General features: G+C 43.3%; 1 protein-coding gene across 1 annotated transcript in view; it reads left to right on the top strand.

Annotated features, from left to right (window-relative positions):
- Positions 1-17,341, top strand: part of LOC126091889 (mitochondrial basic amino acids transporter-like) — a 252,911-nt gene that overhangs the window by 151,372 nt on the left and 84,198 nt on the right. Inside the window, exon 3 of the mRNA XM_049907184.1 lies at positions 14,765-14,808. Coding sequence (XP_049763141.1) covers positions 14,765-14,808 — 44 coding nt within the window. The remainder of the gene's footprint in view (positions 1-14,764; positions 14,809-17,341) is intronic.

Here is a 17,341-nt window from a genome sequence, read left to right as displayed (position 1 = left end):
TGCGACTGCAGGGACTTATCTCTGACACGCCTCCAGTGAGACCCACATTCGCAACTTATTGTCCCGCACTATATTCATAGTGCCCCTGCGCATTATATTCTTTACTCGCGGCTTTAGTGCCGATTCCCGTAAGAGTTCGGGCGCTGTTTGTGCATCCGCTCAGAAGAAGATGGTCAAATGGCCGGTGAGCCTAAGAAGATGGTCAAATGGCCGCTGAGCCTTAACTATATATGAAGATGGTATCTGTTCTTTCGGACATCTTCATATATATATTAATGTCGATCTGTCTGTCACAAACTGAAGCTACACTGATCACTGAACGAATGCTACTCAGTGTCCCACACGAATCTGGAAATACAAAATGGAAAGCTCCTTTGTCTGCGATACAGTGTCAGTGGTAAATGACGCATGGCAACTCTGGATCTCAAACAAAATTCCACTCATCTGTCCCCAACGGTACGTGGCAACTCTGATCAGAGTCTAACTATTGTCAGGTTTCTGTTCGCCAGAACCAGTCGAACAGTCCTGTGACCTTCCACTGTGTAGTCCTTCTGGATCTTGCACATCGTTGTACTGATTCCACTTCGTTATCACTTGATCTGCAGTCATTGTACAATATACAGGATATTTCTTTGCAGTTGTGTATACTAACCAACTTCAGCTGTATATTAGAATGACGACAATGAAAATTTGTGCAGGAGTCAAACCCGGATTTACCACCTTACTCGAGCAGTAGACTTAACCGCTTCAGCTATCTACGCACATATCACGGCCTGACCAAAACTTACATATGTCGTCATCCATGAGTCACAACTTTCACCAGTGCTTTCTGTATATTCCCAACCAGGAAGGACATATTTACTGAAACGATACGATATTGCAGTGCCCGTATTATTCCGAATTACGATGCAATGTAACAGGCACTGCAGAGATTACATCAGTTATGAAATACATGAACTATATTCGCAGTTGCGAATATGGACAACCACCAGCTGTATAATTGAATGACGACAATGAAAGTTTGTGCAGAACAGGCACTCGAACTCGTATTTCCCGATTATCGCGAGCGACCACCTTACCATTTGACCATCCGAGCACGACTAACGGCCAGACCCAACCTTCCATATGTCGTCAACCATGTGTCTACAACCTGTACCCGTACATATGTTATGTACACTACTGGCCATTCAAATTGCTGCACCAAGAAGAAATGCAGATGATAAACGGGTATTCATTGGACAAATATATTATACTAGAACTGACATGTGATTACATTTTCACACAATTTGGGTGCATAGATCCTGAGAAATCAGTACTCACCTCTGGCCGTAATAACGGCCTTGATACGCCTGGGCATTGAGTGAAACACAGCTTGGATGACGTGTACAGGTACAGCTCCCCATGCAGCTTCAACGCGATACCACAGTTCATCAAGAGTAGTGACTGGCGTATTATGACGAGCCAGTTGCTCGGCCACCATTGACCAGACGTTTTCAATTGGTGAGAGATCTGGAGAATGTGCTGGCCAAGGCAATAGTCGAACATTTTCTGTATCCAGAAAGGCCCCTACAGGACCTGCAACATGCGGTCGTGCATTATCCTGCTGAAATGTAGGGTTTTGCAGGGATCGAATGAAGGGTAGGCCACGGGTCGTAACACATCTGAAATGTAACATCCACTGTTCAAAGTGCCGTCAATGCGAACAAGAGGTGTTCGAGACGTGTAACCAATGGCACCCCATAACATCACGCCGGATGATACGCCAGTATGGCGATGACGAATACACGCTTCCAGTGTGCGTTCACCGCGATGTCGCCAAACACGGATGCAACCAACATGATGCTGTGAACAGAACCTGGATTCATCCGATAAAATGACGTTTTGCCATTCGTGCACCCAGGTTCGTTGTTGAGTACATCGACGCAGGCGCTCCTATCTGTGATGCAGCGTCAAGGGTAACCGCAACGATGGTCTCCGGGCTGATAGTCCATGCTGCTGCAAACGTCGTCGAACTGTTCGTGCAGATGGTTGTTGTCTTGCAACGTCCCCATCTGTTGACTCAGGGATCGAGACGTGGCTGCACGATCCGTTACAGCCATGCGGATAAGATGCCTGTCACCTCGACTGCTAGTGATACGAGGCCGTTGGGATCCAGCACGGCGTTCCGTATTACCCTCCTGAACCCACCGGTTCCATATTCTGTTAACAGTCATTGGATCGCGACCAACGCGAGCAGCAATGTCGCGATACGATAAACTGCAATCGCGATAGGCTACAATCCGACTTTTATAAAAGTCGGAAACGTGATGGTACGCATTTCTCCTCCTTACACGAGGCATCACAACAACGTTTCACCAGGCAACGCCTGTCAACTGCTGTTTGTGTATCAGAAATCAATTGGAAACTTTCCTAATGTCAGCACGTTGTACGTGTCGCCACCGGCGTCAACCTTGTGTGAATGCTCTGAAAAGCTAATCATTTGCATATCACAGCATTTTCTTCCTGCCGGTAAAATTTCGCGTCTGTGGCACGTCATAGTCGTGGTGTAGCAATTTTAATGGCCAGTAGTGTATATTCTCGTACAGAGGAGACATTTTAATTCATAGTCGCTTGCCCATTGTCGGTGGATCAATACGATATTGCAGTGCCTGTGTCATAACCGGATTGCGATGCAATGTTCCTTCGGACACGCATGTATCTCTTTTTTTTTTTCAGAAACTGTTGAGTATCTACGAATAAGCCGGAACAGGAATTCGCTTATTTTCACCTCTCTTTCACTGTTCGAATTTTCTGGGAAGTCGGATTATGGCACGTGCCGTGCTCTGCTCTTCATTGTCGCGATTGAAACCGTTTCTTATGAGGGCCTCTATTTGCAGTGAAGCGATGTTACATGCCACTGCTGTTTTCGTCTCAGTCCCTGGGCCGGACGCCCGTTCGCGTCCCTGCTGGAGGTCCCGTGCAGCGACCTCGCTGGAGCCAACACGGCCGCTGACCGCCGCCCCGCCTTCTGCCACCCGCCAGCTGCTGCTCTGGACCGGAGGGCTGCGTTTACGGTGCGATTGCGCTAATTCTGCGGCTACGAGCGGCCGGCACCCCCTGATACCGCTTTACGGCGCCGCGGCGAACCCCGGCCGGGCGGGTCCACGAGTGGGCCGCCGGCTGAGTGCCGTGTAAATGCCACAGCCGCCGCCACGTCTCGCCAATTTATTCTTCCGCGGAACATGAAAAAGCCATCCGGCAGGTTTATCTCCCCACGTGTACTGAACCGGCTTTCCTGGATATAGCAAGACGCACCTTTAAGCCGCCGGCACACGGACCGTGCTGTCGAACGTCAACGTTGAGTGTGCTGAGTACATCGTGCTGGTGAGCGATCTGAAACGATGCGACTTGTGCATACGGTACGTGGGCCCCAACGTGGTATACGCGATCACAACGCACTCTAGAGGCAGTTGCGGGATGTTTCTAGTTCGTAAATCACACTGTTTACTAAACGGGCGAGCGTAAAATATCCACGTTAACTCTATTAAAACGCACATTTCCTCCATTGTCTATATGCTGGTCACGTTGTTCTATATATAATATACACAAATAAAAACTTCAGTATCCATGTACATGTTTTAAGACGTAAAGGAAAGTTCCATGTCCAATCACTGACACAGGCTTACAAACGTTCCATTACAAACAGTGCGATACAGATTTGCAACAGTTCTCCACATAAGATAAACATCATTTCATCATTCCCACATTATAGAAAAACCCCAAGGTCATTCTTACTTGATCACTGTTCGTACCTAGTAGCAGAAACTCTGCAACACGTGAATTACGGAACGTAAAAGAAAAAGGAGCAAAGTATCTGTATACAAGTAGTGCAAGCTGTACTGTAGATTAAGCGAATTGAACAAACTCACCCCTCAAGAAAAGGTGAACTTACATTTACATAACATCAAATATTATAATATATACTTGTATTAAACTAATAATAAAGCATCAGAACCTATTAAAAATGCGAATGTTAGGGGAAAACAATTAGACGGGGGAAGACGCGAACGACGGCCTTGTCATTCATGTCTTGCATGATTCAGTAATGCTACTCACTACGGTGATCGACAACACACACATACACACACACACACACACACACACACACACACACATGGTAGCCAATCCTAGCAAGCTGCCGCTTGCAAAAAACTTTAATCGTAGTTATGTTACTAATGAAATTTAATTATAACCAATTGTACCAAGAACAATGCATTTTTGGTGGATCCTCAGTGTGTCGTTGCCTTGTAATGGCATAGTCTCATTATACGGAAGTTACAGTAATTCTTTTGCCACGAATATGATGTTTCTCATTATTTTATTGCAACGAATCACGCCGTTAACAACGCGTGTTTGAGTGATTCTCAATTTGCTCGTGCTCAGAAAGGGCATATATACGTATATGCTGGAAATGAATGCCAACATGACGCTTCACAACTCTGTGCTGAAGGGAGAAGGCGTGCGTGTGACGTAGGTGGCGTTGTGCCATCTCATTGGTCAACGCTCAGACGCACGCTCAGAATATCTGACATGCTAGATATTGCTCTGCACGTTCGGAAAGACTCCCGGACGTGCTATTCCACGCTATGACGTCAGAAACTCGGCACGCTCTACGCTCAGCGTTCGGATGCACGGTCTGTGTGCCGACGGCTTACTCAATTCTCCTTCATATCTGCCAAGTTTTTTGTCAGACAGCAAAAACGACAACATTAGTTTGAAGGTTCCTTGCCTGTGAATCCGCTTCAAAAAATGAGGTTTTTGTTTTTCATCTTAAATCAATGTTTAGAGTTTTTTAACAAAATGCTGGTTAAAAGAACTCAATTGGAAATCAGGAACCAATTTAAAGGTCCCTCGGTCTGTGTTCACATCCAAGCCTCCGCTCCTTCCACATCTCAATGTTGTCATTAAACTCTTGTTCGAGAAACATACACTATACACGTGGTTTTCAAGTTTCCGCTGTAGCTTGATTTGCCGCTATTTTGTCATTCTCTAAATTTGTTATGCCTGTAACTTTTTTTTAAATGTGGGGCAGTCAGCTGATGCGAAGTTCTAGAGTTGCTAGGAATGTATACTGTGTTTAATGTCAGACCATTACTGTTGGCAATTGATTCAATAAGAATGGGTGAAGCTGAAAAGAGGGACCTTGTGGCAACAAAAGACGCCAGAACAACAAGGAGAAGAATAACAGGCAGACAGAAGATCACGAACATGTAAACCAAGAAGATTATGCAACTGGAGTGTATTGGGAACAACAGAGATGAATCTTAGATCAAAAACTGAATTTCCCTCGAATTAATTTTTCTGACATGTTTACTTTATGCACGAGAAATAGATATGAGCTAGAGGTCTGAAATTTCTTTGGTATGTACCAGAGTACTATTTGGAAGAAGGTAACTACCGACACAAACATACTATCAACAGGAAGAAAAACACATACTGATTAATTATAAGAAAATAATCTTCAATGTTGATTATCAGATGTAAGTATTTCTAGAATAAAAACTTGTCGCTGAAATGACGCGATGGTAGTCTGCTTTTCAGAGAGACATGTTGTTAATGTGTATTGTATCGACCTGGGGACCTAGAAACGACAGAGAGGCTTCGTCCCCGCCGTAGTCATCAGTGGTTCACAATCCACAACAGGCTACAGCAGTCCACTCACCCCACTGCCGCCCTACACCGAACCAGGGTTATTGTGCAGTTCGGCCCCCAGTGGAGGACATAAAATGCAGACTTTCACAGGAAAGGAGGGTATTCGTGGCCAAAAGAAGTCTACTTATGTCAAACGTAGGCCTTAATTTGAGGAACAAATTTCTGAGAATGTATGTTTGGAGCACGGCAATCTATGGTAATGAGTCATTGATGTTGGGAACACTGAAAAAAAAGAAAGAGAATTGCACCGTCTGAAATATAAGACTGCAGAAGGATGCTGAAATTGTGTGAACTAATAAGAGAAGGTATTGAGAAAGTTCTCCGCAGAATCGGCGTAGAAAGGAATGTATGGAAAACACTGTCAAGAAGACGGTACGGTATGATAGGACACGTGTTAAGACCTCAAGGAATGACTAGAGAGAAATGCACAGGACAAAAACTGCTGGGGAGTCAGAGACTGGAATAATCAAAAATGGCTCTGAGCACTATGCGACTTAACTTATGAGGTCAGCAGTCGCCTAGAACTTAGAACTAATTGAACCTAACTAACCTAAGGACATCACACACATCCATGCCCGATGCACGATTCGAACCTGCGACGGTAGCGGTCGCTCGGTTCCAGACTGCAGCGCCCAGAACCGCACGGCCACTCCGGCCGGCGACTGGAATAATCGAACAAATAATTTAGTGTGAAAATTCTACTCTGAGATGTTCAGACGAATTTGCAACGGAAATTCATTAAATGATTTGCGGAGGTGTACTAAGAGTACTGCATGTCCATTTCAAGGGTCAAGTGTGGCAAAAGCGATTTAAGGAACAACAGATGTCATTGGACGATGACGCACGATCTGAAATCACACAACGGCTACCATTGTGCAGCTGGTAGATCCTCTCATTATTGAAGTCCGGTGAGCTACAGTGGTAGCCTTTGCCCTAGAGAAATGACTGAGCATCGGAACTGCAATGAACATTCAGTACCCTCCGTACAAATGTGCGAATTTCCATTCTGCGCACCCCTTCCGCTTTAAGGAAACGCACGACACGTCTTGCTGTCTTGCTCTTTCTTCGAAGCCTCCGTTTCTCTGTTTTCAGGACGACTGAGTGCAGTGGACGGTCTACGTATGCTCGTTCTGTCGTCACGTGGGTGTGCACCCATGTCCTACCGGCGAGTTTGGGGCCTTAGCGCTCTTATAGGAACCACACATTCTTCCATAGGCAATCGTATTATGATCCCTTCAGCGGTTTTCATTTTACGGTCTCCGGTTTTATGAGTGATCCTAATATATTTCCTCATTGAAATTGTTGCTGACACTATTGCCTCATTCAGAAGAAACTACAAAATTCATTCAGTGAATTGTAGACAGGAAAACAATATGCACTGGCAAAACACTTTGTTACGTTTTGCACAGTAAGGTGTGCACTATTCAGAAATTTTCACTTTCAACAGGCTGCCAGTAGAACTGAAAAAATTGGGGGATAAGCCCCAAGCTTTCAAATTCTAGTTGAAAGGTTTCCATATGGCACATTCCTTTTACTCTGTACAGAAGTTTCTTGCAGCGGTCAAGAGCTGATCCGTCAAATGTACGTTACTGCCAGTTAAAATTGCTACACCAAGAAGAAATTCAGATGATAAACGGGAATACATTGGACAAATATATTGTACTAGAACTGACATCTGATTACATTTTCACACAATTTGGGTGCATAGATCCTGAGAAATCAGTACTCAGAACAACCACCTCTGGTCGTAATAACGGCCTTGATACGCCTGGGCATTGAGTGAAACACAGCTTGGATGACGTGTACAGGTACAGCTCCCCATGCAGCTTCAACGCAATACCACAGTTCATCAAGAGTAGTGACTGGCGTATTGTGACGAGCCAGTTGCTCGGCCACCATTGACCAGACGTTTTCAATTGGTGAGAGATCTGGAGAATGCGCTGGCCAGGGCAATTGTCGAACATTTTCTGTATCCAGAAAGGCCCCTACAGGACCTGCAACATGCGGTCGTGCATTATCCTGCTGAAATGTAGGGTTTTGCAGGGATCGAATGAAGGGTAGGCCACGGGTCGTAACACATCTGAAATGTAACGTCCACTGTTGAAAGTGCCGTCAATGCGAACAAGAGGTGACCGAGACGTGCAACTAATGGCACCCCATAACATCACGCCGGATGATACGCTAGTATGACGATGACGCATACACGCTTCCAGTGTGCGTTCACCGCGATGTCGCCAAACACGGATGCAACCAACATGTTGCTGTGAACAGAACCTGGATTCATCCGATAAAATGACGTTTTGCCATTCGTGCACCCAGGTTCGTTGTTGAGTACATCGTCGCAGGCGCTCCTGTCTGTGATGCAGCGTCAAGGGTAACCGCAACGATGGTCTCCGGGCTGATAGTCCATGCTGCTGCAAACGTCGTCGAACTGTTCGTGCAGATGGTTGTTGTCTTGCAACGTCCCCATCTGTTGACTCAGGGATCGAGACGTGGCTGCACTATCCGTTACAGCCATGCGGATAAGATGCCTGTCACCTCGACTGCTAGTGATACGAGGCCGTTGGGATCCAGCACGGCGTTCCGTATTACCCTCGTGAACCCACAGATTCCATATTCTGTTAACAGTCATTGGATCGCGACCAACGCGAGCAGCAATGTCGCGATACGATAAACCGCAATCGCGATAGGCTACAATCCGACCTTTATAAAAGTCGGAAACGTGATGGTACGCATTTCTCATCCTTACACGAGGCATCAGAACAACGTTTCACCAGGCAAGGCCGGTCAACTGCTGTTTGTGTATGAGAAATCGGTTGGAAACTTTCCTCATGTCAGCACGTTGTAGGTGTCGCCACCGGTGCCAACCTTGTGTATTCTGAAAAGCTAATCATTTGCGTATCACAGCATCTTCTTCCTGTCGGTTACATTTCGCGTCTGTAGCACGTCATCTTCGTGGTGTAGCAATTTTAATGGCCAGTAGTGTATTATTTATTCCTGTATTGTGTTTTTTTCCTTTTTTATTGATTCTTTAATTCTTTGTTTATAAATATTCTAGTCAGCATTCTGTAAGCTACTTTGTAACTCGTTCCATGACCAAGTGGCTTTAGATCACATGGTTCCCCAGAACATGATAAATAAATAAAATAAAATAAATAAAACATGTACAACAATTCTAAAGCATTAAATCGTGGGTTATAGGCCTTTAAATAATAATGTGCCACACTCCGGCGAATCTTTTTGAAACCGAAAATAACCTGCACTTTTCCAATCAGTTTAAAGCTTCGTTACTTCTAATACCTACGATAAACTGCTGCTGGAACGGGAGCTAGCTCTTCGGCAAACGTACTGCACGGTTTGTTCTTGCTTTCGTCGCGAGTGGTTTTTTTTTCTTTCTCTCGTTTCTATTTAATTGTGCTACTTATGATCTACAAATTATGTTACTGATTTTTGTTCGAGAAGTTACAGTCACTATCGATGTAAAACGGCGAGCGGAGTCCTTCTAAAATTTTCTCGCTTAAAGTACACAGCTAGTGCATCTGGTGCGACTGTAACAGCACGGATGCGAAAACTGAGACGAATTAAAATGTTTCGTCAACTTTGCTTCTGACGCATTTCTAGGACGATCAGATGACAGAATCACAGTAGCAAGCAGTGTGCTTTTGACATATTTCAACGGCGGAGAGACGATAAAAGTACTGTAGCAAGCAGCGACAGAGAATTTTTAAACTTATACTTGAGGCAATAATTTCTGAAGTCTTGATATTCATTGTTTAGATTCTCCCAACCATTTCCATACATAATTGATTTTATTTTTTGGTTATGTCTTCGCTTTGTGAGATTTATATATGCGTTTGAAATGCCAGATGAGTTAGTGAGTTGGATTTTGGAACCAGATGAGAAAAAATGGTTGAAGAATAGCTAGCGCTCATAGAGTGAACCTAAATTAAGACATTGCACTGACACTGTTGAAGTTGTTCCTAGTATAATTACATATGTATGTGACAGCTATAGTTGAAGCTTTGAACAGCGCCTCCATACCGAATTTTAACTGTCCATTAGTAGTGTAAAAGGACACGTTTGCAATTGGCTGTTTGGAACAGATTTAAATATAGCGCCTAGAAATAACAATAAAAGGTGATTCCTTTTATTGTTTACTACAGCAGAATGGCTAAAAGCAAATCCGATAGATGTATTTCAGAAAAAATACGGTCTTACTAAACAGCTGATCCTGACCTATGGTGATCAACCACTATTTTACCTTGAGACTTACTAACTTCTTAAAGTAGCGGTTGCTCCTTCGAGTCTCGTTGTGGGCTAGGAGTGTAGGTCTTTAACTTGCTGTTCGTTTGTGTTAACCTGTGTCCCTACAGAGGCAGATTTACAATAACGACACTAAAGGGCGCATGTGACTGCATATCAATGTATAATGAGTCACTGAAGCTAGTGTATCGATTAAAAACTAACATTTTTAAACATTCGATGAAGTTCTGGGCCTCATATTTCACTTGCAGCTGCCACGTTTACTGTAAGTAAAAAACTAGAAGGCAAAGGCAATGACCATCTTGAAGTGACTTAACCACTGCGGTGACTACCGAAACAACAGTGCACTTTTTTGTATTTCACTGCACACAGTAAGAAACAAACAATGTGGAATATTTCAGATCTTGGCCTACTATAGGCTAGGATCTTTTCGTCCAGATCACGAAGAGCTGGGAGTCGGGCTGGGAAGTTCGCTGTTGGGAATACCCGGAAGGGGACTGATAGTTCTGGCATTTGCCTTACAACTAAAGGAAACCTCCCGAAAATATAAAAAAGAACGACGGATTGGAAATATTTTCGTTTGTTGCTGTGACAAGTCTGTCCCATTCATTAGCACAGGGCGAATCAAAAGGTATGTTACAGGGTGTGGTGGTTGGTAAGTAGGTACCACGTGAACATATTTTGCTAATAAACTTATATCGAAAACGCTTCGTTTGGGTGCTAACGTCTCTGAAGTTTGGAGGAGGATGTAGGCAGCTTGGACCATGCAAGCTAGGCAGGGGATAAAGGAGACAATGTATGTTACTGTCAGTACACACTAATATAATTCACCTACAGAAGTTGCTCAATATGTTGTGTTGCCCAGTCCTTGGGAAAATTCCTGGCATTTCACTGATTGCTCCAGCTGTTACTTGTATTCGTTCCACAAGATCTTGTGGTGACTACACGGGTGTCTCATACATCAGGGTTTTCATGTATCCACAGAGATGAAAAACCAATGGTTTCAGATCCGGTGAGAGACAGGGCAAGGCCACTGGGCCTCCATGACCAATTCACCTCTTGTCAAAGATGTCATTCAAATTACCACATACTACACTGTCGAAATATGCTGAGGCGTCATCCTGCTGGAAACACATGGCATTATGGATGTCCAAAGGCACTTAGTCCAACAACCCAGTTAAGACCCCTTACAGACATACAAGGTATAATACTTCTTGCAGAAATGTAAGGTAATTGGGACCATCAACACGTACAGACATTAGGTACGGACCTATGACATAGTCATCAATGAGACTTAACCCACACCATGACAACAAAGTGACACTGGTGGCCTCGGACATGTAGTCTGTGAGGATTTTCTTTCATCCAAACATGGCTGTTTGTGGTGTAAAGGTGCACTCATCAGAAAACAGGACACGTCGTAGAAAGTTTTGTTCGAGTAGCCATCGGCGAAAGTTGACATGACTAGTGAAGTCATCCTGAGTTATCGCATGAATCTTCTGGAATCTGTAGCGATGAAGGTTATCACAGTGACATGTGGTTCACACTCATGCTGTGTACTACAGCACGGGTGCTCGTAGAAGGATGCTCTGGAAAGTGCTGCGTACAACTTCTTCAAATTCTTGCCTACAGCATGTCAGCGGACGCCCAGTATGCTGAATGATAGGATGTAAACTGCCCATTTCACATAAACCCCTCACCTGGTTCAAATGGTTCAAATGGCTCTGAGCACTATGGGACTTAACATCTGTGGTCATCAGTCCCCTAGAACTTAGAACTACTTAAACATAAATAACCTAAGGACATCACACACATCCATGCCCGAGGCAGGATTCGAACCTGCGACCGTAGCAGTCTCGCGGTTCCGGACCGAGCGCCTAGAACCGCTAGACCACCGCGGCCGGCCCCCTCACCTGCATTACAGTCATGGTGTGGGCTGGGTGGCACTTGTTGGGGTGACATTCTTCGTTTGAAGAAGCCTCTCTTGCATATTGCCCTACACGAGAAGCATGTAAGTGACCTCTGCAGTTTTGTACATGGCCGCCATTTTTTATTCCTGGTTTATAATAGCCGCACGAGTGACTGAAAACTACGTACAGTATGAAACTGTAGAACACAAGGCAGCACTGTACTCTCCCGTTGTCTACGTAAGACTGTGGACTGCAGTGTGTGTCATGTATAAATGAATCTGTATCAGTGGTAAAAAAAATCCGACCTCACAGTACACATTATTTTCTCTGCCGCTTGTATGTGTTGGTTTGTTTACCAACAGTCTCGTTTCGGAGGCCCTGGTGCCGCGGTAGCCTCAGAGCGATTGCTATTTATATTGCCTCTTTTCTCACTGTTTATATCGTGTGATTCAAACTTTCCACGCCCTCCTACACATTTCAGAGATGCTATCACGCAAACGAACGTGGTCGATCATACGTTTATTAGCAAAATATGCTCATATGGTACCCATCTATCAAGCAATAGGCCTTGTAACATACATTTTGATACGCCTTGTATGTAAGTCGATCATATGCTCGACTTAAGCTGATACACACCTTCCAGCATGCAAACGTTTCTCACCCTCCTACCGAATGTGCTTCCATAAATTATCCGCCAGCGACGAAGTCATTTGGAATCTACCCAAATCACTATACAGTGTGACTTGGTGTAAGGCAAATATCAACCCATAGCCAAGGCAGGGATCGATTGATACCTTGTTTACTGAAAAGGGGCTTGAGTTTTAGGACTACTCAAGGACAGCTCTCCTGGATATGTTTTTAGTTCGATGTTTCGTGAGTGTGATTCTCCATAAGCGTTTATCAACCGAGTCTACAGTATTCTATGCATCACAGTATATATCCTTCAGGGTAATCTAACACACCCATGTACTTACGCTGTGAAATTGCCTGTCTGCTCTGACTGCCTTTGGATTTATGTAGTGTATGTACTCAGCAGGGAAACAAATCCAGAACATCCAGGACACATATTTGCGCCAATGAAGGCCGAGGGATCCATGCTCGTGAAAATCCAGTGAAATTACTTAGCAGATGTGATAATCGAAGGGGAGTGCGTTGAAAATTTTGTGGTTCATTGCGGTATTTCCTCGATGTTAACGTTCAGTGTCCACTGTCGGCGGGAAGTAGACTGGCTGGGAGTGACGAACGGTGTGGTGCATCTGGCTGAATTGACTATACAGTCGTACACCAGTACCACTTCTTCCATCCTCAGGTTAGAATAAGTGATCACATTCGCATATTAATAAGGCATAATCTGTTGAGGCTTCTACTGACCGTATACAACGTAGTGCTTGTGGAACCACGTTCTATTTGATTGTATTTTATATTCAGAGGTGTTAAATGTAGAACGTGCTGCAGAGACATCTTCAAAAAAATTGAGTATTTTAATTACTTCACAATATATGCATTTATTAATGCCCTTTATCATTTCTAGTATTTCTCTTTTCACAAAAAAGATGAAAATCATGAATATAACACTAGGAACAAAACTGACCACAATCAAGACTTCAAGGAGTTAACGTTAGAACAGAAAAGAGTCAGATACATATATTCAACAGCCTCCTAGAGTACGTTGATTGTCCTGTAGACAATGTGGTAGAGTTGAAGACTGAATTTAAGAACTGGTGCGCAACTCATTCTATTCTATTGAAAGGTATCTTCACAGAAACTTTTGAATTTAAGGGTTTTGGTTAATTTATAATTAAAATAATCACTGTAACACAGAAATGTAAGTATATCAATGCATTGCATTTAATTAAATGATCTCTTTGACAGCTTTCCACATCCCTGACACCACTCTCCGTGGTATCCATGGAATAGGCCTAATGTAATGTAATGTAAAGAGGCTAGTGAATAGTCAGCCACTTCCGCTTGTATTGCTATTTTAATATTTACTGTATTATTGAATATAAATTTAAGAATGTTTTAGAATAACCACAATCTTTAGTTTTCACAGAGTGATAGTGTGTTACTATAGGTAAAGTTAAGCGTTTGGGGGGAAAGAGTACACAAACACAAACACAAACACACACACACACACACACACACACACACACACACAGTGATACACGAACACAAGAGAAAAACCAGTAGAGTTGGCTGAATGACTGCACAGTCGAACATTGAGCTATTATTTGACAATAGTCGGCCTCTTCTGTCACTGTCGTCTAGGTTCCTTGAATTGTTTTCCAACTTGTTGTTAAGATAAGTGTAACATTGCTCTAGAGCAGGATGCGCGACAGTTGAATCATGTCTGATGAGCTGTTGAATCATGAAGTACGCAATGCCGCACATGAAAGCGATCAATAGGAGCAAATCCGACTTAAGATGGACGATACGCAAAGCATGTACTAAATTAACTCGTAGCAGTGACAAGTAATAGTTGTGTGCTATTCCTTGTAACAAAAGATTTGATATCTTTGTGTGAATACTGTTTGAAGCTATTGAATCCTTGTCATCTTTATCTAGGCAGATAATCCTGATGGCATAGGGACAGGAACCGCTTGTAGACACGGATACGGTTCGTTGACGCACATAGTCAGCAAAATACAACTGAAAACTATTATTTGGTTATTGGCGAGAAAAAGAAACTGCAATTGTAAATCATCAAAACTTAATCTGGAATAAAAGATTTTACGTGTTTCTTGTGATTCTAGAATCCGCCATATTCCAATAAACGCGAATTCATTATGAACGACAGCTTCTAGTATTAAAAACAGCTACCTTCCATAACTGTAAATGCCCACTGATAAGAAGTAAATATATTTTACCATTTTAACTTTATCGCATCTTTTCTTTTTCAGGTTGCGCTGGGATATTAGTGGGGCACCCCTTGGATACTGTAAAGGTTAGTATACCCGCATGCAGCTTGTATTGCGACAGCTATGCCTCTATATGTTCTGTAGAATGGAAAAGGAAACTAGGGGACATCTAACGACATTTGTTACGGAAGTTGCAGTGTTTATTAATAAGAGCACCTGAAGTAAATTCGTCCTATCATGAGTTTTTGTTAATCCTAACACGGATGTATAGTAAAATATGCTATGCAGAGATATACTGCCTGTTAATCCCAAGGTTGAATAAGTATAATTAATTTATTGGTGGCAATTGCATTAAGCGTGGCAGACGTTAACTTACTGAGCAAGTTTCCGCAGTGTTCAAGGCACCATCCTCTCATTCAGATTAGTTTTCCCCACCTTTTCCCACAACAGATAACGCTAATGAAGAGATGGTTCCTTTGAATGGGACACAGCGATTTCCTACCCTGCCCCTGTCCAATCTTAATTCAAGTTACATCTTAATAAAGTCGTCATCGACAGGACACTAAACCCTAATCTTCGTTCTGTCCGAGATTAAGTAACTCGTTGAGAACATTAACAACAAAGAAATAGTGAAAAAATTTCTGCAAATGTTACATAAACCACTTGGAAAACTCTTTCCTTAACATGAACCACACATGAAAAATCTGAAAGGAGATAATTCTGCAATTAACACCTCATATTTAAGTCAATGCCAGGTCCACATAGCACAACTGAAATATCATCCTTTGATAGTAGTAATGAGAAAGAAACGCTTTCGTTTACACAGACATATCAAATTCGTTCCGTTGTAACACATAGAGATGAAATCATATAAACCAAGTTGAACAGTGTTACCCATGAGAATCACAATGGCTTAGTCACAACGGTTAAAGTGACTTTTCATTTACATAAAAAAGAACAATAGTGTATTAAAATGTCGATCCACCTTTTTGCAAGCACACAGTTATTGTGGCTTTGGTTCAGTGGTCGACTTGGGGGAGGGAACCAAAGAGCGAAGTCATCGATCCCATCGGATTACGGAACGATGGGGAAGGAAGTTGGTCGTACCCTTTCAAAGGAACCATATCGGAAGTTGCCTGAAGCGTTTTAAGCCTAGTTTACACGACGATATTGGGTTGCGCCACTCGTTGCGTGGAATGAGTTGCACGCAAATGGTTTCATATTTGACTGTAGACACGGCGAAATCAGTATACACTTCAGTTTCGTTGTTTTGTGGGTTCCTGAGTCGTGTATGAAATGAAAGTTTTGGCAGCTGCACGTCTCACTAGTTGTGATGGAGTTGAAGCTTGTTGCCTGGAGTGGCTGCATAAGAAAAATATAAGAAACGCGTTTCGATTCGTGACTGGATAAAGAAAAGACGTCATCTCGGTTGCTCAGCATCCTTGCTGAAATAATTTGTAATGGGAGATCCAAGAAGCTCTTTGAATTGTCTAAGAATGTCCCCAGGACTGTTCACGTTTCCTCTACATATCACATTGCGTGCATTACTATCGAGAACACTCGGCATGCTATAAGATGTGGTTTTAGTTGGTGATAATGCTTTTTCATTAACACCTATAATTATTAACAGTAACAGTTGTTAACATTTAACGCAGATCACTATAGAACGTATAAAACGCCTTTTATGCATAATTTAAAAGAGATTGTACTGCTTTCATAATTTCAGCATCGAAATTTCGCATATGGCTAGGACTTGTATATTCTAAAATAGGCATAGCAATGGTAGAAACAGTGGCGTGTTAGTAGCCACCAGGCCTGGTTTACGGCTCAAACGATAGAAATCGCCGCTTCGGTCGCCAAGCTGAGCGGGATACAAAGATGCCACAACTGTAAGGTTTTTAATTTGTAGCGGCTGCTTGGGGGCCCAAGAGCGAGATGTGTGTACAGTGCGTATCACAGATAGTAACGAAAACTGACACGAGTGGAAGTGTTCAAGGGAAAATGAAGCGCCAAATGACAAGTCTCTTGTGCAGACAAATCTCGAATCAGCCTAGCCGGTGAGGATGCAGTGGAGGAAATGTAATCGGCGCCTTCCTTCGTCTTAAGATTAATCAGTGCTACGCCCCACCAGCAGCTGTGGGCTTACTTGTATTGACCTCACTGCAGGCCAGAGAACGCAAGTGCTACGTTCATCAAAGCCTGTTACACGCTTCTGTGCAGTTTGAAACTTGGTAGAGCACTAACGTCTCCAGGACCGAAAGCGTTCGTTACAGTAAAAACTTGCAAAAAATCCGTAATTCTATGAAGTATCATGCAACCGATAAACATGTAAACATGAACACTATGATCCTAAACACTGCTCGCCAGTTGTTGTTGTTGTGGTCTTCAGTCCTGAGACTGGTTTGATGCAGCTTTCCATGCTACTCTATCCTGTGCAAGCTTTTACATTTCCCAGTGCCTACTACAGCCTACATTGTAGGCTTAGTGTATTCATCTCTTGGCCACCCTCCACACTGACCTCCAATACTAAATTGGTGATCCCTCGATGTCTCAGAACATCTCCTAGCAACCGATCCCTTCTTCTAGTCAAGTTGTGCCACAAGTTCCTCTTCTCCCCAA

Source organism: Schistocerca cancellata, chromosome 7 (assembly GCF_023864275.1).
Source record: "Schistocerca cancellata isolate TAMUIC-IGC-003103 chromosome 7, iqSchCanc2.1, whole genome shotgun sequence".
NCBI lineage: Eukaryota > Metazoa > Arthropoda > Insecta > Orthoptera > Acrididae > Schistocerca > Schistocerca cancellata.
The sequence above is the reverse complement of the archived record's forward strand: the minus strand, read 5'-3'. Positions and strand labels throughout refer to the sequence as shown.